This window comes from Desmodus rotundus, chromosome X (genome assembly GCF_022682495.2).
Source record: "Desmodus rotundus isolate HL8 chromosome X, HLdesRot8A.1, whole genome shotgun sequence".
In the NCBI taxonomy this organism is placed as follows: Eukaryota; Metazoa; Chordata; class Mammalia; order Chiroptera; family Phyllostomidae; genus Desmodus; species Desmodus rotundus.
Window position 1 is genome coordinate 90,683,115 of NC_071400.1, and position 21,828 is coordinate 90,704,942.

General features: G+C 42.5%; 1 protein-coding gene across 5 annotated transcripts in view; it reads left to right on the forward strand.

The window, feature by feature from the left end:
- SH3KBP1 (SH3 domain containing kinase binding protein 1) overlaps positions 1–21,828 on the forward strand; it is a 311,830-nt gene that overhangs the window by 212,127 nt on the left and 77,875 nt on the right. For all 5 annotated transcript variants that reach the window (XM_053917427.1, XM_053917429.1, XM_053917430.1 and 2 more), the window contains one exon: positions 13,937–14,031. In XM_053917427.1, the coding sequence (XP_053773402.1) occupies positions 13,937–14,031 (95 nt within the window). The remainder of the gene's footprint in view (positions 1–13,936; positions 14,032–21,828) is intronic.

Here is a 21,828-nt window from a genome sequence, read left to right on the forward strand (position 1 = left end):
TTCTGAATGTACTCTACTGTGCCTTTTCCCAGAAACAAGTACTTAAATTCCTTCTGGGGATTTCTTTCTTTCTTTTTCTTTTTTTTTTTTTCAGCTTTAGACTTTCTTATGAGGATAATGTGGACAGACTACTAATCTAGTTTGGAAAGCCAAAGATTGAGAGAAGATATACATATATAACTATGATTAATGTAAGAACAAGCAAAAAGATTTGTTCTTTTAATTGCAGAATAATATACCAGGAACTCCTTTTGTAGTGCAAAACAGGTAGTTTTGAGAGCAAACAAGGGATACTGCCTTAGGCACAAGAAAATGAATTTCTGGGACGTGCTAAACCAAAAATGGTGGTTTAGGTAAATGAATTCATGGATGATATAGATGCAGATGCCTTAATGGTGAAGGTTCACATGAACCTTCCGTCTGTTAATGGCACAGTCAGACTCTGGATAATAGTATAGTGTCACCCAGAGGTTCCCAAGTGTAAGTGTGCCCCACAATCACTTAAGAGATCTCCTTGCCATGTTGCTGGGCCTCGCCTTCAGAATTTCTGAGTCAGTAGATCTGGGGTGGGGCCTGAAAATTTGCTTTTCTAACAAGTTCCCAGGTGCTACTGCTTCATGGTCTACGGGCCACACTTCGAGAACCAATGTTTTGAGATTACGAGTAGTTCCTAAGGAGAAACTGGCCCTGCATTTATTCATGCAGGTTATAGGCTTATCATGTTAAACCTACCTTCAGACACTAAAATATTTGAGATTCTTTAAGAGTCCTGAAGCAGTTTTTCCAAGAATTCAGTTATACCATTCCGGAAACATTGCTGTTGTTGGAGAGTAGTCCATCTTTCCTTCCATTCAACTGCTCATTTTGTAGTTGTGACTATTAACAAGTTTATAGGTGATCAAGATTATAGGAAAATTGCTTGGACGGCTGGAGTGGGCAGTGGGCAGGAGAAGGAAAAGGGGGAAATGCAGCAAACCTCAAAGGTAATTGGAGTGTGGCCCCTGGGACAGGCTGTCCTTCTGACATGTCACAACCAGTGGCCTTCACCAGCCTGACTTGTGTTTGCACAAATAATAATCCGAGAAGCAGAGAATTTTTTTTATAAGGAAAAAGAGTTTTAATAGGTGTGAAAGAAGACTTCCCTATAGACTGTTCAACTCTGTCCAGAGTAAATAGGACCTTGGGTTTCTTATAGTTTGTTTTGGGGGGAGGCTGAACAAGAGGGGACCTGAATGTCATCTGTAAAATGTGGCACAAAATGAGGCAATCTGCAGGGCATGCTTAAGTGATTAAACCTCAGGTCTCAAAAACTGGCCCCAGGATAACAGCATGCCCTAGATGCCGTCTGTTCGCCCTCTGTATTGTCTGTAGGCAGGAGACCAAAGCTTTTTGGAAGAATTAGGTGCGGTGGGGGTTAGCTGTGTTTTGGAGCAGTGCTGGCCAATAGAAATATCATGTGAGCCACATACGTGATTTGACATTTTTTAGTAGCCACAGTTTTAAAAAGAAAAAAGAAACAGATAACCTTAATTTAAACAGGATTTATTTGGCTCAATATCCCAAATGTTATCATTTCAACATGTAACATATAAAATTATTCAATGAGAGACTTTCATTCTTTCTTCATAGGAGTCTTCATAATCCAGTGTGTATTTTATATGTATGGCACACCCCATACCCCCCCACTCAGAGCAGCTACATTTGAAGTGCTCAATAGCCACATGTGCCTGATAGCCACCAATTGGATGATGTAGGTTGAGAGTTATTCTGGAATCTAAGATGGGTTTACTGGGCCTGGATAGTAACAGCTTTCAAATGCTTAGCTTTTGAAATGCCCAGCTCCTTTAAGCGTGTGGGAGGATGGTGGCTCTAGCCCATGCCTTTTTTTTTTTTAATAGGGAGGGGAGGGAAGGGAGAAAGAGTGGGAGAGAAACATCAACGTGTGGTTGCCTCTCATGTCATGGCCCCCACTGGGGATCTGGCCTGCAACCCAGGCATGTGCCCTGACCGGAAATTGAACTGGCGACCCTTTGGTTCACAGCCCGCACTCAGTTCACTGAGCTACACCAGCAGGTCTTTTCAGTCCTACAAATATCTCCTAACTATGTCCACCCACATGACACTCTGGAAGGGACACGTGATGGTGGGGGGATGGGTTGTTAATGAAGAGTGGTTTTACAGAGGCGGGGTGGTGTGTTTTGGCCAAGAGTCAGAAAGCGCAAATTCTAGGACCAACTCTGTTATTAGCTGTGTAACCTTGGGCACATAATTTTATTTCATTGTCTCTATTGTTTGTGAAGTCGACAATTGTACTAGAGAGAACCACTGAGGTTTCTCCCAGCACCTACATCCTCTGATTTAATCCCAAACATTTTGCTATTCAGAGTGAAAGGTTTCTGCATTCAAAGACTTGAGCAGCCGGGTAGGAGAGACAAAAGGAAGATGTGAACAATTTGGTAGGAACGTGAGATGATGTCATTGGGTATAGCTGTAATTGTTCATGGAAGAGGGTAGTAGGTCAGGAAGGAGAATTATCACAGTCAGTGAAGCCTTGAGGGATGTTTGTTAGCCGACATTTTTCATGGACCCTGAGCAAGAATTTCTGACGTTTAATCTCACCCCTCATACTCACTCTGGCATTCATTTAAAGAGCAAATTCTGGGGTAATTATTCTTCCATAATTTCCATGAGGCATACTAGTCCACTAAAAAGCCCTCTCCCTTTGGGACATTCTGTTGCTTCCAAATTTTGATGTAACACTTACGTTCAGGTGGAAGGACACAGAGTACTAACCAATGACTGGAAATGACCCTGAGCTGGGAGCAATGCGTCCTTCTTCCTTCTGTGTGGAAGATAAACCTCTGTCAAAAATTGCCCAGCACTACAGAGGAGAGAAGCTCCCTCCTCCACAGTTCTCTCCTCAGCATGCTAAGTACAAACTCCCGTCAGGATTAAGAGTTAGTGATTCAAAAAATGTTCATGTCAATTGGTATTTTCTGAGTGAAAGTGAAACTCAGCTGATCAGGATTTATTTGAACAGCTAACATCATCTCCCCCTCCCCTATAAAGCCTTTATGATATTGAAATTCATCTGAAACACATGCTGGGGAACAGATTGCCATAATTTTCATAACAAGAGAGAAACTGTCTAAATATTCATAAGTGGAGTGCCCTGAGGTTCTTCCAGCTCACCACATCTGGAGTTTCTGTCTTCCTTACTACAAGTGATACAGATTTGTGGCCTCTGTGGGCTAAAAAAAAAAAAGCTCAGAGAAAGGACTATTTAGAATGTTTCTGAACAAACAGTTCAGTCTTAAGAGATTCAGGAGGCCAATGAGCAGGTGGGTTAGGAAAAAGATAATCCTTGACACGATTTGTACAAAGGTAGATCAGGCTTCTGAGTAATTACTGTGGGAAAAGGCTAAGCCTTCCTGCCTAGCCTCCCCTCACTTCATTGCTGGACACCATTCCAGCTTTCTAATCACTTTGTTCATTGACTTGCTTCATCGAGTTGTCCCCTATGATAGTGACACATGGTGCCTTGTGGCTATCATTGTTCCTTCAAGATGGGAGCTGTGGCTTCTACTTGATAGCCTCACCTTATAGCCTAGAAAAGTGCCATGGACTCAGTGAACATAAAACAAATGGTGGTTGAGCAAATGGAGAATTATAAATGATTTCCCATTTACCAGGCTCTATATTAGACAGAATCTTGTAAAAGCGGCACAGTAACCATGGGTCTTCTTTCCAAGTTCACAGTCACTGGGAGGAAAAGGACACATTTATTGCCATAAGACCCTCAGGCTTATTTGGGGTTTCTGCGGGGTTACCAGTGGGCTTGGCTGATCCTTTGTTCTTCCAACCCCTGCTCTAGCCCAGTCAGCCAGGGAGAGCATCAGGGCAAACCAGGCTTGTCTGACAAGGTCAGGTTTATTGGCTTATTGCATGCGCCAAGAAGACTACAGGAGGACCCCTGGAGCATTGAACCACACAAAAGAAAAAAAACAGTTATAGATTTGGAGGAGGGGGACTGAAGTGAAATGTAAACACAGCAGTGTTTTGACAGAATCAAAGCAAGGCAGGGCTGTGTCACAAGCGGTCGATATCAGGCCTGGACTGCAAGGGGGACCCAGGTCCTGTGTCTTTGGGAACCACCAAGTTAACACAGATATACACTGCTGTGTCTAGAGTCCCTTATGTGAGGCTGTTCACTTGTGTGGAGAATCAAGGCTGCTTTTCTGTGTCAAAATGACTCAGTTCTTCAGCCAAGAATGGAACATTTCTTTCTTAGTGATACTATATCAAAAAGCAAAGTTTCAGATAGTTTGTGGTTATAGAGGACAAACTTTCTTGGGGAATAAGAAAGCAGTAGTCACTCAGAGAAGGGCTTGCTAGGACCCTTTCCAGCTGCAGCATGTGCTTGGGAGAAATACTGTTTCCCATTTGCTTTGCAGCTGGCTGGATCTGCATTTGTTGCCCCAGCCTGATGAATGACTGGGCAGATTTTTACTCTCTCAGCCTGAGCTAATTTTTGCTTTCTCACCACATGTTTAAATAGCAGAAAAAAAAGGGTCAGCTCCCTTATGTTGGCTTTTCCCAGTCTTACCTGGGAATTTTTATTCTCTTTTTTCAGGACAGGTGTTTTTGTTTACTTACCTTCCCCAAAGCCCACTCATTCTTGGGCCTGGGAATTTGGGCACATCTGATTGGAAATGGGTTTCCTACTGAGAGCTTTAGGGCCTCCCATACCTGATATGTACTAAAGCCCCCAGGTTGCGTGTCTCAGGGTCTCTTCTCTGGGAGGCACCTCTCATCAAGTGCCCCCAACACAGACTTTGCTATCCTATTTGAGAGTAGGGAGGGGCTCTTCCTGCAAAGGTACCCAGCCTGCCCGTGCTGCTAAAGACCTGGGTTTCAAATACGGTCCTCTTGGAGGAGAAAACCTAGCTCCTTTGTGTTAGCTGTGGATTTCCTCTCTTCCAAAAACTCAGACCTTCTCTTCATCTGAGCAGGAGAAGGAGCCAATGAGAGTAGCTGTGATCTGCTCCGTACTGAGAATAGAAATGCTTGGCTTGTCAGATTTCTTTTCTTTAAAAAAAAAATGTTCTTTTTAAAGTGCAAGAATAAAAGGTGTCATGATTCATAGTCGTGAAATAATTTGAAAGTCACATTCGCAGCAGGATCCAAGAGCAGATGTGGTCCTGTGATTTGGGTCCCAGTCAGCTTTTTCATGAAGGAAGGCATTGGACTGGAGTTGACAACATAGTGACGTACACATTGTGTTTCGCTTCCCTGTCTGGATTTAAGTGTAGACCAGGGTTTCTCTACCTTAGCACTATTAACATTTGGACCAGATCACTCTTTTTTTTTTTAATTTTTATTGTTATTCAATTACAGTTGTATGCCTTTTCTCCCCATCCCTCCACCCAGATCACTCTTTGTTGCAGGGCTGCCCTGTGTCCATCGTAGAATGATTAGCAGCATCCCTGGGCTTCACCCACTTGATGCTAATAACACTTAACATCTCCTCTTCCCTAGTGACAAGCACAAATGTCTCCAGGCATTATCAGTGTCCCCTGGGGAGCAAACACACCCCAGTTTCGAACTGCTGGTGTAAACTGTAGTGAGTCCCCAAGGGAACTGCTGCATCTCTGCTGCCAGGCTCACAGTGGGAACTCAGATGATATTTATTGAATGAACGACACACCTAGTGTTCATGCCATCCCTCTCCACTAGCCTCAGATCCCACAACTCTGACAGAGGACTGGACTTCCCCTCTAAATCTATCACACAGCACAGTCCGGCACCGCCACCACCACACTGGTCCATGCTCCGCGTCCTCACAGTTGTTTTGCTCCTTTCTAGCGTTGAATCTATATATAGTATCTATCTATTCCACTTGGGAAGACAGATCATCCCTTTATTGCACACTGAACTTGATACTTTTGTTTTGGTCCCCCCCATCACCACCACCAAAAAGAGTTCTAGGTGTGACCTGGTACTTTCCACCCCTGCTGAACATTCTGGAAGGCTTACTACTAGACTCTATGATACGTGGGGTTTTGATCTTCGTGTCCTAAAATTGAGCCCAGAGAATTGTCCTGGATTTAATTTTATTTCCTTGGTGGGTGTATATGTTCAGTCTGCTGACATGTTTATTCTGTTTGTTTTGCATTTATTTTTTAGGCTGAGGGTATTTTTTTAAGTTGGTTGGTTGATTTTTTATATGATCAGATTATAAAACCAGGTGAAGGGAGTCATGGGACATGGGCATGTGAGTGCAGTTCCTTAAACAGTCTGTTTTTAATCTCATGTAAATTTCTAGAACTTTGGAGATTGAAGTAATGTGTTTTGGGAGCGGGGAGGTGAATCATGACTGTTTTTACTAGCACAAGTTTCCAAAATTGGAAGTCAACCATTAATTAGTAAAGAGAATCTTGATCTGGAATGAGGCAAGGGTTTCAGCATCCTTGAACCTTCTCATATTGTACACATTTTCTCTGCACCTTTGAATGTGTCTATGTTGTTTTTCCTTTTTCTAGAAGAGAAAGTAATTACTTTTTATCATCTTCTTAAAGTACTCTAAGACCAAAAAAAAAAAAGGCTTAAGAACTGACTTAGGATTTGAGTCTTATGCTAATTCATTAATATTTTTTAAATTTTTCTAAAGAAAAAAATAGAGACAAAGTCATCTCAATCACTGGGAAAATTGTGACTTTATTTCTTTATGCACGTGTGTGTATTCATTCCTGTTTGACCCTGATCAAGTAAGTTCATCTAATTGATGAACAGGTGGAAAATGCCTGCCTCCAAAAGTTAATTTTATACCCTACCTCTCTATCTCTGTCTGCTACTCATTTAAAATTTATATCTTCTCATGTCCAAAAGAATTTGGAATTAGATTCTTCTTTCAAGACATATCAAATACCTCCTCTTTTGTGAACTCTTCTCCTGAATGTAATCTTGCTTTTCTCTGAAACACCACAAAAGTAGTACGTCGTAGTGAGTTTGTGCTTATTCATGTTTGTTTTTTCTTTCTGTCCTTCTTTCCCCCTTGCATTTCTCCAAGCATTAGGCTGTCACTTCCAGGTGAGGGTGGGAGGTGTAGTTGGACTGACTTGTATCTTACAGGTCCAAGAACTGACAATATCGTTTTCATGGTGACTCAATATATTTTTTAATATATTTTATTGATTATGCTATTACAGTTGTCCTATTTCCCCCCCTTCACTCCCCTCTGCCCTGCACACCCACTCCCACCCACATTCCTCCCCTTTAGTTCATGTCCATGGGTCATACATATAAGTTCTTACGCTTCTACATTTCCTACACTATTCTTACCCTCCCCCTATCTATGTTCTGCCTACCATTTATGCTACTTATTCTTTGTACCTTTCCCCCCTCTCTCCCTCTCCCACTCCCCTGCTGATAACCCTCCATGTGATCACCATTTCTGTGGTTCTGTTCCTGTTCTAGTTGTTTGCTTAGTTCACTTTTGTTTTTGTTTTAGGTGTGGTTGTTATTAACTGTGAGTTCGCTCTCATTTTTCTGTTCATATTTTTTATCTTCTTTTTCTTGGATACATCCCTTTAACATTTCATATAATAAGGGCTTGGTGATGATGAACTCCTTTACTTGACCTTATCTGAGAAGCACTTTATCTTCCCTTCCATTCTAAATGATAGCTTTGCTGGATACAGTAATCTTGGATGTAGGTCCTTGCCTTTCATGACTTGGAATACTTCTTTCCAGCCCCTTCTTGCCTGTAAGGTCTCTTTGGAGAAATCAGCTGGCAGTCTTATGGGAACTCCTTTGTAGGTAACTGTGTTCTTTTCTCTTGCTGCTTCTAAGATTCTCTCCTTCTGTTTCATCTTGGGTAATGTAATGATGATGTGCCTTGGTGTGTTCCTCCTTGGGTCCAGCTTCTTTGGGACTCTCTGAGCTTCCTGGACTTCCTGGAAGTCTATTTCCTTTGCCAGATGAGGGAAGTTCTCCTTCATTATTTGTCCAAATAAGTTTTCAATTTCTTGTTCTTCCTCTTCTCCTTCTGGCACCCCTATAATTCAGATGTTGGAACGTTTAATAAAGATGTCCTAGAGGTTCCTAAGCCTCCTCATTCTTTTGAATTCTTGTTTCTTCATTCTTTTCTGGTTGGATGTTTCTTCATTCCTTCTGGTCTACACCATTGATTTGAGTCCTGGTTTCCTTCCCATCACTATTGGCTCCCTGTACATTTTCCTTTATTTCACTTAGCATAGCCTTCATTTTTTCATCTAATTTGCAACCAAATTCAACCAATTCTGTGAGCATTCTGATTACCAGTGTTTTGAACTGTGCATCTGATAGGTTGGCTATCTCTTCTTTGCTTAGTTGTATTTTTTCTGGAGCTTTGATCTGTTCTTTCATTTGGGCCCTATTTTTTGTCTTGGCACACCTGTTGTGTTTTAAGGGGTGGAGCCTTAAGTATTCACCAAGGCAGGGCAATCCACATCGCTGCGTTGTGGTGCTGTATGTTGGGGGTGGGATCAGAGAGGGAACAATGCTGCTTGCTTGGCTCTTGGCTGGCACTCAGTCACTTTCCCCACTTCTCATAAGCAAATTGGGCTCTTCTAGTGCTAATTCCTGGATGGGTGGGTTTGTGTACCTTCTGGGACCCTGTGGTCTCCCCAACAAATTCTCCTGTGAGGCTGGGAGTTTCTCCCACTGCCGCCTCAACCCCCAAGGGGTTTTCAATCACAGGTTTGAGGCTTTATTTCCCTGTGCTGGACCCTGGGGTTGCGCAGTATGTTTCGCTCCCCCTTTGTTCCTCCCAGTTTATCTGCATGCGAATGTGGGACCACCTGCTCCACCAGCCACCACCTCTCGGGATCCACCAGCTGTACCTTGCCGGCCAGCTGCAGCCTTGCCCACCCCGGTCCTCTAGCCACTGCCTTGCTGTGAGTCCTCTTCACCCAGCTGCGAGTCTCCGCCCCTCCTATGGGTCTGGATGAATGTGTCTTCTTTAACTCCTTGGTTGTCGGACTTCCATACAGTTCGATTTTCTGTCAGTTCTGGTTGTTTTTTGTTTTTAAATTGTTGTTGTCCTTCTTTTGGTTGCGTGAGGAGGCACAGTGTGTCTACCTACGCCTCCATCTTGGCTGGAAGTCTGGTGACTCAATATATTTTTTAATTAAAGTGAGGAACATCTTTATTCCATTTACCATAAAATTGAAATCAAGGTCTCAGAGTCAATACATTTCATATACATTTATTTTTGAGTATCTTAAAACCATCAGTATATCCAAACCTACATAATGTCTTCATTTTTCAGTACTGCTGAATTCGGGCCCAAGTGCCTCAGAAGTAAAAACAAATTCTTATTTTCTAATACATCATAATAACTTAAAATGTGAGGCCACTAGGTTGCCATATTTGGTCAGGAGCGATCTGAGTTGTGGTGCCTGTGACGAGCGCCCTGCAGTGGCACAGCCTGTGGGACGTCGGTGTGGCCCAGCGTGCTCCTTGAAGCCTCTGGTGTTTCACCAAGATGTTTTTGGGGACCTGGCTGGGAGATAGGTCAGCCTTACTCTCTCATTAAAGAACAACTCTGTTTTAGTTGTTTTATACTGGAGTCTAAACTTGCTAAGAGACTTCTGCTACAGTTAACCAAACTCTCCTCTTACCCCTCCCTATTTGGCTGGCCTCTCACTTCTCACTGAGGACACTGAGCTCCACAGCTACTGCGTGATTCCCTCAGGTCACGTGCTTGGGACAGCACAGCTGGGACTGAACCCAGTCTTGATTGTGTTTGACTCAACCCCTGGCCCAGAACTCCCTCCTCCCACTTTGCTGCCCCTCAAGTTTTCCTCCACTTTATAGGTGTCACTAGGGGATCAAGATGCACTGAGTGGGAGCTGCGTCAGGTTCTGGAGATACAGACAGGGACAAAACATGCAGGAACCCACTTCATGGAGAGCGATGGTTGACGGTAGCCACTGGCACCAGTATCTCCTCCTTTTCTATAAAATTAAGGGGTTTGGGGGAGGTAGAAGAGGGTAAAGGAAGGGATAAATGGTGATGGAAGGAGACCTGACTTGGGGTGGTGAATACACAAGACAATATACAGATGATGTTTTAGAGAGTTGTACACCTGAGACCTATATAATTTTATTAACCAATATCACCCCAATAAATTCAATTAAAAATTGGCCCTTTTGAGATAATTCTGCATCTAATGCCTCACAGTGTTCTAAAACTGGGTTATGGTTATGGTATGCAACTACATAAATATATTAAAATATTTTGAACTGTACAATTAAAATGGGTGAATTTTATGGTATATAAATTATATATTATTAAAGCTGGTTTTTTTTTAAAGGCAGGGGAACACCTGCCCTCCTTAGCTTATAGGGGAATTGTGGGCATAAAACAAAATGGCCCTGTGAAACATTTTAAAGGCATGCTAGTAGTTTTTGTAAATGTTTTGTCACTGTGTGGATTACACCTCAATTCCATAGTCATTTGTTGACCTCCTACTATAGGCCAGGTGCTGAGGTAGCAAGGAGAGAGTTGGGGGTAAAGGGAATGACAAAGATGCATAGGAAGAAGCTTTTAGGGGAGGCAGATTAGAGTCAGGTGTCTCAGAGGAGGTACCTATAAGTGTCCCCTTTCTTCTGCCAAGTTCCTTCATGTCAGGGTGCCTTCTGCTGTGAGTGGTAAATATCTACCTGACCACAAAGTGGTGGGAAGCAGTAGAGTTTTATTAAGTCGGGTAACAAGATGTAAGGACAGGCCTTCTGAAGTTGGTTAATTAGACAGACATCTGAATAGTGTCAGGACTTAGGGTCACCCCCTGAGTGTGATTTTTTGGCTTTCCTCTCATGGTTGAAGTATGACTGCCACAGTGCCAAACCTTGTGCTGTTTGTCTGCCAACAAGGATGAAACAACTTTGAACAGAGGAAGGCAGGGGCAACTGTTTTCTTCGAGTCTCTCTTTTTTAATTACAGAGCAAAGTCTAACAGCTTTCCCCTCACCCACCCCCAAGCAGATTTCCTCTCACATCTCACTGGCTGGAAGATCACACACTCACCCTTAAACCAGTCACTGACAGAGGGGAGTGAGATTAATGTTATTTGCCTGTATTCATCCCTAGGGCTGTGGGAGGGGTCCCTATTCCTCATTATGATGCCTGACTACATTAGGATTCTGAGAACTGGGAAGGGGATGGGAGACGGCTGCTGGGAGGTTAACCAACAACATCTACCACACTTAACCTTTTGGGTGAAAAGGAATAGAAACATAACTTGTTCTTTTTCTTTGCTGGCCATGGTATCTTATCTTCTTTATAACACATCTCCATGATTTTGATCCAATGAATTATCCTCAAAGCTGGATTCTGCAGGGCAGTTCTTCAATAATACTGTATTTGTTTCAGTGTTGGAAGTTTTGGTGTTGGGTAGTCCTATTTCATTAGATAGTTAATAGGAAAATTGGCAAAGAGCTGTCATTATCCAATTTACAGATGCTTAACTTTTTCTCTCCCTTTAGAACATTTGGCCAATTCAGAATTTGGAAGGTTTTCTGCTACTAATTAGAGAGAGATGAAATGTTGGTAACTATTTGGTCCTCAGAATCTTAAAGCAACTTGGCACTGTGGGATTTAGAACTAGTGCCCGTCAGCATGGTTAATGAGCAAAAGGCATTAGGGGCCCAGAGTACCCTAAGACAGCAGGTTTCTAACACTAGGCTAGGTGATGTAACTGATGCCTATGTAACTGATATGACATTGGACAGAAAACAAAGACATCTGCATAGAACAAAGTGAGTCCTTCTGTCTCTCCTTCCCTTCTCCTCTGTCTGTCTTATCTAGACCATCCCTAGACCACAGTGTATCTGTATTACACATTTTTATTGTCTTTATTTTATGTAACACTCTTTGATTGATGTAACATTAACTATAATAAAAAACACATTTCAGTGATATACATTGTACTATGGACAATATCATTGATACTTATGTGTATCTCTCTAGGTTATATGATCTGTCTGCAAGAACTGGCCTAATTTGGGAAAATATTTAAGGCTATTTAAAGCCATTAGCGCCATTAACTTTGATGCAGAATAATAAATGCCTATCTCAGTAAACCTGAATTCTCTTGAATTTTTCTTTCTACCTTCTGTTCTGAGTCATCATACCCCAGTTTTCTAAGTCTTAATTTCCTAAACATCTTACAAATGCTTTTAATCTTTTAAACTGGTGTTTTGTACACACAGAGAAGATTTAACATCAGATAGACTTTCAAAAGCATATAATTTAGGACATATTTGAACTGATTTTGAGTGACCTTCATGTCTTCACCCTTTTTGGTGAGGGCTGCTGTGTATTCTTGCTGATGAACAGCCCCTTCTATGAATAGGCAGGTTCCCACCGGGGGCCATGGCACGTATTCATACAAGGTCACCCCCTCACACACACACCTGTGTGTAAAGAACATTTGGTCAGTATTTGTTGCCTCTTTGTTGTTGATACAGGTTTACATAAAAATATGTCAACATCGGTCTCTTAAGATGTACCATAGTGAGTCTTTTTCATTGTTTTGAGTACCATTTCAGCTTTGTAACAAACACAAATACACTGTTTCTGATTTAGTGATGTGCGGAAGAAGGTAGTGAGGGCAAATTTTAATTAAGCTTTTTGTTCTTTGGTTTTTGCTTTTTGTATGTCTGCTTATGCATGCACCCAAAGAGCATATAAAATGGTATATAAAATAAAGAGTATATAAAATATATCCATGCCTCTAGTCCTATTTTGTTCATCAGTTTACCTTGTTCATTAGACTCCACATACAAGTGAGATCATATGGTATTAGTCTTTCACCGCCTGGTTATTTCACTTAGCATGATGTTCTGCAGGTCCATCCATGCAGTTGCAAAGGGTAGGAGTTCTTTCTTTTTTACAGCCACATAGTATTCCATTTTGTCAATATATCAGAGCTTTTTTATCCACTTATCTATTGATAGGCACTTGGGCAGTTTCTACATCTTGGCTATTGTAAATAATGCTGCTGTGAACATAGGAGTATGCATATTCTTTCTGATTAGTGTTTGGGTTTTTTAAGATATATTTCCAGAAATGGGATCACTGGGTCATAAGTCAGTTCCATTTTTAGTTTTTTGCGGAAACTCCATACTGCTTTCCACAGTGGCTGCACCAGTCTGCATTCCCACCAACAGTGCATGAGGGTTCCTTTTCTCCACATCCTCACCAGCACAGGTCTCAGAGGGGCAGAGGGTGGGTGGGAGGATTGGAAGAGATTGACCAGAGGACATGTATGCATATATGCATGGCCCATGGACACAGATAACAGTGCAGTAAAGGCTGGGGGGGGGGACAAAATGGGGGAGAAATGGGGATATCTATAATAGTGTCAACAATAAAAAAAAGAAAAATTAAGTATATTTAATGGTGTCTCAGGGGTTAGTTGGACAAGCATAAGATTGGAGTGGAAAGACTGAGTTTAAAACCTCAGTTTTACACTTTATTAGCTATGTGTCCTAGGAGAAATTAAATAATATCCTTGAACTTCAATTTTCTCATCTGTAATTCCTTTAAATATAGGTTCAATAAACATGACTTTCTTTGAAAGAAAGTGTATATAAAATATACACATTTAGTTTCCTGAGACCAAGGACACTTTTTTACTTTTCTGCCTGAGATAAGTAAAGCACTCAATGGCATTTCATGACATCATGTGATTTTTAATGGGAAAAACATGAAGAGAATAAATATGCGTAAGCCCAAACTGAGAAAACTAAGAGTGATCCTTTCTTTACGCAGTGGTTACATCCTATCCCATAAGTGTCCTTTCCCCTGAAGTTAATATGATGGAGAACATCTCCTGGACCAGCTCATTAAATAAAGCATTTTAAAGGTTATGTTTTCTTTTCTTCTTGCAGCCAAGGATTACTGCAAAGTAATATTTCCATATGAGGCACAGAATGATGATGAATTGACAATCAAAGAAGGAGATATAGTCACTCTCATCAATAAGGTAAATAAAGATTCCCTCCTGCCTTCTAAACTGTGAACTGCTTTGAGGTGTTGACTGCAGAGGACAAGCTTTATTTTAGCCTGTGAAACTCTAGGTTTCCATGGTCCTAAACTTATCAGGAAGACTCTTATGTCTTCTCTCATGATCAGGCAAAGCCCAGTGTATCCAGGTGAAGGAATGAACTTAAAAATCAAATAGAATTGGTTTGCCTCAGAGCCAGCTGTAGATTTGCATGGCTCTGCAGAAAACACGTGTCCCAGAAGGGCTAACCCAGAAGGCAGCCTTCTTGGCTGCAGACCCGAACTGCACAGCTGCCCTGGCTGCAATGGTCTGGGTGATGGTGTATCTAAGAAGAAACTTTAAAAAGGCAGGGCATGCTTCTTAGGCAGAAAGTACTTAAAGAATGTTTGCTGTTCAGATCAAAGACAGGTAGCATGCTTGAGAGAATTTTGCCTGTCTTGTTTGGGCTAAGAAGGTTGAACCATTTTATTATCATTATGGGCAGAGTCTTGTAAACATACAGAGAGCTATAAAACCTGTCTGAAGTGATGCTGCTTAACAGGGCCTGGGCCATGTACTGTTTATGCTTTCATGCAGTGCTACTCGCCAAGTAGATGGTTGAAAGATTAAATTATTTAAGTGATTCTTAGAATGTATGGCCTTTTCTCTGAGGTAAGGGAATTTTATGATGATCAAATATGATGAAAAGCTGAACCATCTTTAAGATAGGCAAGGCTGCTTTATTCTTATATCCAGGTGAGTGGCAGGGAACACGTAAACTCCCTTAGCACAGGTATCATGGCTGCCTGCGTTCATGCAGGGCTGGGAAGCACTGGCAGAGTGGAGGGTGTGGGGATAGAAGACAGGGGATGGGGATAGTGTGGGAGGTAGGCCCTGGGTCCCGCTGCTTCTGGCCATTACTGAGAGGGAATGGACCACATCTCCTGCCCCCCCCATTCCCCACCCTAAGTGATCAGTTTGCTTTACCTTTATAATCAAGGAAGTTATCTTTAAGAAGTGGGTACAGAGGTTGTGCTTTAAGTGCCTGAACCTACCATGCCAGACAGCTGATGACCCCAGAGCTTAAGTAGCTTGCAAAATGTCAAATTATTTTAGGGAGAGAGCTGGCCTTCTCACCGCTCCATATGAAAGCGGTATGCTAGACAATGCCAGGGGCAGGCACCTTTCTGGAATAGCAAAGTATTCCCTACTGTTCTTATTGCTCAAGAACTCATCCCTCTTTTTACATGTAAATATTCTCCTTGAACTTATTTTTGTGGATCTCTATCAGTGTTTGGTGTTTTCCTGGTGGGAGGAAATCAGAGGAAGGGAAATGCCGGCCTCTTGTTTCTGCATGGAGCACTCCCTTTGTTGAATCAGACCCTTAATCTAACAGTGGGGAGAGGGAAGTTGTTAAGTGGGTGTGAGGCATAATACAAATACTTCAATGAATAGCACAAATACAGAGAAAGGGGGAGAGCACTTTCTCCTGCATGATAAAGCAGAGAATTCAGTAGCTACCATTCTTAATCATGGGGGCACTCACTCTTCTATTTTTGTTTGGAGTGGGGGAAGCCTCATTTTAATTGAAAATCAGGCATATCAATAATATCTAATGTTTTGGAAAAAGAAAAACCCGCTGCGGATAGTCCCTACCTGAACACGTCTATTTCTACTGTAGCATACCATTCCAGTCCCTGTCATTTGATTACATACGATGACAGTACATTCATCTTGATTGTTTCCTTCCTACCTCCAGTCTGATAAAAAGAGCTTAGTCAGAAAGGGATTCTCTCCTGGTCCCATCCACACTGCACCAGAACTTAGGGATTCTTCCCTCCTGCGTCTCAGCCACTTCCTGTCCATGGTAGAGCCAGGCTCAGGCTGGAGGCTGCTCCTCCCTCTCCCAGCACCCTCCACAGTACCTGCTCTGCTGGAGAGCCCTGGGGTGGCTGAGGATGGAGGATGACTTCATCCCTAGCACCCCAGCCCCTTTTTACCATTTCATAGTGGCACTCTGCTGCTGGAACCCGTCTGCTCCAATGAAAGTGTTTTGAGTGACTTTCCTTTTTTGTAAAATCCAACTCGATTATGCTACACTCAGTGGCCCAGGCAGTCTAGCCTCAGTCTAGCCTTCTGGCCTTGGTTTATGTCGCTGTTCTACATGAATGAACTCTCCCAGGATGTCCCAGTCCTACCCGTGTGTCCTCCCTAACTGGACCCAGACTGTGTTCCTGCTGCCCAGATGCCCTCTGCCTACCCATTCAGCTAAGTTGTTAGTAGCTGATAATACACAAGTCTTAACTTACGCTGTTTCATGTACTCAGGCCCATTGTGAGCTTCTCACTTAAAAAAAGTCCTTTGTACTCCATCATTTTGTTTTTATTATTATTATATTATATGGTGTATGCAGTCAGGTCTTTTGATATCCTAAACTTCTGTAGGTTTTGATTTTTATTCCTATTAATGACCTAGCACTCCAGTTTGTCAGAAGCAGCCTGTTACATTGACAAGTCCCACATAGGCCACCAACTCAGAGAAACCAGGGTTTGCATCACAGCAACACGACTCCTGGCTGTGAGTCTTTGGGAATGTCACTTAACCCTCTGAGCCTCAGTTTTCTCAGCTCAAAAGCGGGGAAATCCTCACAGGGCTGCCGTAAGGATTTACTAAGGTGCTGGGTATAAAGTGCTTCTCACAGGGAGGGGTCCACCAGTGAGTGGTACCTGTAATCCAAGGAATTGTCACTTCAACTTCAGCTGCTCTTTCTCTGATCTTGAAATGGGAGTGAAAGGGCTCTTGTGCCTGGGCCCAGTTTGCTGTTAGGATGGAACGCCAGGCCATGAAGTAGGTAACAGTGGTGAAAAATCAACCTGAAATAGTTCAGAATTCACAATGGGTGAGTTTTCAACAAGAATTTGGAGGAAAAGATGGGCCATACATATTTTGCCTGCTGGAAGTGGGAAAAATGGAGTCTGAGTCTTATCAAACCCTGTTGATGTTGTAGAAGATTTTTAAATCTTCCTCTGAGTTAAGGAATCACTCAGATTTCCTTGAGATGATTGTGTGCTATTGATATTGTAAAGTGAACAGCTTGACCATGATGTGTTTAATATGCATTTGGATGTGCGTCTTTATTGTACGTATAAGTCGTGTGTGCGTCTTTATTGCACAGATAAGTTGCGATGAAAGATCTGAATTGCTGCTCTGTGAAATCTGATTGCTTTGGCTGTAGAGGTTCTCAGTTCACCCCAAATTCAGTCATGTTTTCCTTTCACAGTCAGTGAAGGTGGTTTCGCATTGCCCTGCTTTCAGTGCCGTGGCAGGTGTCGCAAGGCAGGCGCTGTGCTCATTTTTAGCCCTAGATTGTCACTTCCTGTAGATTTCTAGAAAATGAGTCAGACACCTTTACTGGGAGTGCCCTCCACGATTCCTGAAATAATGTAGCAAGACCCCAAGTATTTGTGTGTGTCCCTGGAAACCTGGATGAAATGTGGCAACCCAAATGGGTTGTTTTTTAGGTTATTTATAAAGATTTCTTGTGGATTTGGGAACATTTCCACTTGTGCAGAACACACCTGTGTTTAGTTTTTATTTCCAGTCACTCAAAAATAGCTCCTTTGTCTGTGTTCCTGCCGCTCCTATCCCTGCCTTCCTGATTGGTGCCCAGAGCATGGCTGAAAGGGTTCAGAAGCCTCTGGGTCTGGTGTCCAACCAGAGAAGCTCCCTAGAGAAGGGCTGAGAGCAGCCTGGTAGGGTCAGGCTGCGCACAGCTGTGATGATGGCCACCATTGAAGGGTGCCCCTTGTCCTGTCCATTGCTATTTGATGCTCAATGAGCCAAGCTGTGGAGAGAGGGATAATATTTTTGCCTGTGGCCTATAGCCTCCTGGCCTCAGAGTGATGGTGTTTTCCTCCCAGCTAACTCCCCTCCCCAGTCTGAGAGGAAGGGCTTCCCATGTGACCTGTTTGTAAATAAGGATCTTCAGGTATTTCTTATAAAAACAATCCCCTGAGTAGTCGTGTCTTTGACCCTTATTAAAGCAGACACAGCCCCTCTGTTGCTTCTTGGGTATATATACCTATTTGACAAAATCAAGATCATTGCTAGGAAGGATACTATTACTGGCTAAAATCATGGAGCAGTGGAGATGGAGGGAAAGGGAAAGAGACAATATAAGCCAGTATTGATGTTCAGGGTTATAGATGCACCCTAAAGAAAGAGGGAACCCACAGGATTAGATACAGGTAGAAATACACACAAAAAAACAAACTGGCAGTTTTGCCTCTGCCTAAGGATTTATCAAACCACGGAGCCCAAATGTTTGGAGTTACCCTGTAGTGATGGCAGAGTTAGGACTGAGTACTCATGGCCCCAGCTTCCTCCATCTCTCCCTCAGTGTGTTTTCCTCCCTTCTTTCCCAGTCAACAGGTAATCATTTAACTTAGTACCGGCTCAATCTACCTACATGACTGCAGCTTCCCAGTGCAGGATCCTCTGGGCCACTGGCAGCAAGAGCCCAGAATGCTTCATCACCACTCCTTTTCCCCCCTGAGTCTCTCCCCAGTTCAGTCTCACAGCAGCCCTGGGAATTACGTGGCTCCACAGGTGTTCTGTCCAGATTAAAAAAGGAGAAATAGGCACAGCTGTGGAATCAACTTTCCCAAGGTTCTTACAGCAAGTCAGTGGCAGAGCCAGGACAGAGGTGTCCCCTGACTCTGAACTTGGGGCCTGGACTGGGCAGAGTGGTACTGTCCAAACTTCCTGTGGGGCAGTCAGATGCTTGTGGTAGGTGCAGCTCAGTCACTCCCAGAGGTGACTTGTATACTCATTGAGTCACCCGTTGTTGCTAAATATCTAGGGCAAGGGCTTGTGGGGTTTGTTTGTTTGCTTGTTTTGGGTACACTGATGACATTATCATGATCTTATCAGGAAAACAGTATCACCACGCCATTACCTGTCCATGTGTTTCTTTTGCATGCATTTTGGTGTCCATGTTTCTGATCTCTTACGGTCAGGATTACCCATGACTTTCTGATTCCATTGTCACCTCCACAGAAATGAAATGATAGCCAGTGCAGAGGAAATGATGAGCTCATATCAGGGCTAATGTTGGTTCTTTTTATGCCTTAAGCCCTCTCATTCTGCTTCTTTCTTCCCCTTTCCTGCCAGTGTATTCTGCCTTCCTCTTTTCTTCTGGGCCCATGTGCCACTAAGTTTTCTGCTTGCTTTTACCATTAAAAAAAGGCAAGAATCCTGAGCTCCTTACTAAGTCATTCTGTGATTATATGTTCTATTGTTTGATCTAATGTTTATTTTCCCCTCCTGCCTCCCTTCCATTCATTCATTCATTGAAACATTTATTCATGAGAAAAATGTCTTCAGACTTTCTTGCTTCCCGCCCCACAGGTAGTAAGGTTGTTTCCTCAAAGACAAGTGTCTTTAGGAATTTCAAGAAAGGTTCTTGGCTCTATATAAGAGAACCAATCAGCTAAATAGATTGCTGGCCTTGACCCTTTCTCTCTCAACTGCTGAAGCTTTTAGCAGAGCTCAAATGCTAGGATTAAATGTGGTTTCAGGGGTGAGGGGTAAATTAGCAGGTGCCACCCTGAAAATGATGATACACTGACAGACCCATTAGAAGGACATGTTTTATGAGTGAACAAAGAAGTTAAGCACAGGTCTGGGATCATCTGGGTTTACACACGTTTGAAAAATATCAGTATTCAGCAAATGAGTCATTTATGTCATAGGATATATTTCTTGTAATAGGGCCTGTCTTGTTAGGCTGTATATGTCATTTCTCAAGACAGAAGTCACAATATATCTCCTCTTAGGAGTATTAGCAATCCCAAGGAATACACTTTGCTGTTTTATCTTCCCCTTTCAAGTTACCAGGACAGTGGGATGGTTGAGAAGAATCCTCACACCATAGTGTATTTCATCAAAACTTCCTCACTGAGCTTGTGCATCCTCACAAACATGCAGTTTTAAATTAGATGAGGATGGGCCCTGGCTGGTGTGGCTTAGTGGATTGAGTGCCGGCCTGCGAACCAGAGGGTCACGGGTTCAATTCCCAGTCAGGGTACAATATATATCTGGGTTGCGGACCAGGTCCCCAGTTGGGGGCGCGTGAGAGGCAACCACGCATTGATGTTTCTCTTGCTCTCTTTCTCCCTCCCTTTCTCTAAAAATAAATAAATAAAATATTTAAAAATAAATTAGATGAGGATGGGAAATGTAGGATTTGAGATGGGAGAAAACTTCTCTTTAGTTACACAGTCAAAACAATGCCAGCCCAACATTTTGATGGTGATGATTGCAGATTTTTCTTAGGCAGATGAGTTATAGTTGCTGCAAATTCCCAGCTCCATGTGTGGCCATAGATTATATAACTGTCAAAAGGAACCCTGTGTTTGTTCAACCTAATTGTCATCTCTCTCCAGAGTGCTGTGCTTTAGTGGCAGGACATCAGTAATCCTTGTGACAGCATCTTAGGATACTTTTTTCCTGCCACACAGAGAAGAATCTGCAGGTACCATACGGAATTAGAGAAACTCCCTTTTTGCCCATTTTCTATTTCCATCCTTTCTATTTGTATTAACTCTGAGAGGGCTGTTGTGACAATGAAATGAAGTGGTGTGGCTGAAAATGCTTTAGAAATTTAAAAGTTAAACTATAGTTGTTGCTGTGATAAGTTATTGTAGGAAGAAGAAAAGACAAATGTTCAGTGACTGGAAATTCTTTCTTGGTATTTGAACTGTCCTGAGGTTAAGGTCAGTACTTACCCTTGAAGATCCCCTTCATTATTTAACTTCTCTTAGGATGAAATAATTTATTATAGTTGTATAGCCCCCATCTTATTCAAGTGACTCAAAGTTTTTACATTCACATTTGCATGTTATGAAAATACAGTTTCCGAGATGGCAGGTGGCATGGGATGTACTTTTTTTTATTGTTGTCAATTACAGTCGTCTGCATTTTCTCCCCACCCCAGCCTAACCCACCTCCCTCCCCCACTTCCACCCTCCCCCTTGGTTTTGTGCATGTGTCCTTTATAGTAGTTCCTGAAAACCCCTCTCCCCACTGTCCCCTTAAGGGATGTACTTTTAAGCAATACTTTAAAATTATATAAATAATACTCTTGGAGAAAAATGAGAACAAAACAGACAAATACAGAGAAAATTCAAAGTCACCTGTGACCTCACCACCTTTAGATCCCTCTCTAAATATTCGAGCTATATTCTTCCAGACTTTCTACACACACCCACCCACAACACAAACACTTCAAAATAAGATACAATCATATCATACACACTATTTTTAACTCTCTTTCCCCAAAATATATCATGCCTATTTTTGGAAGCAAGGTTAAGTGGTTCCTTAGCATTCTAATGTATGGAGTACCACAATCCTCTTCTTTTTCAAATATTTTTTATAATTTATTTTTAGAGGAAGGGAAAGGAGGGAGAAAGAAGGGGAGAGAAACATCGATGGGCCAGAGATACATTGATCAGTTGCCTCTTGCACACCCCCAACTTGGGAGCTGGCCACAACCCACAACTGAGAATTGAACCAGTGATCTTTCAGTTCGCAGGCCAGCCCTCAGTCCACTGAGCCACACCAGCCAGGGCCACAAGCCTCTTTTATATATGGCTCGTTTCTGGCTTTCCCCTATTTTAGATGGTGTTGCACATAATCACCACCTTATTTGTAAATCCTCATGCACATAATTGTTTCTGCCACTTTCTGCTACTTGTGTAACCTTGGGCAGGTTAATCAATCTGTTGGTGCCCC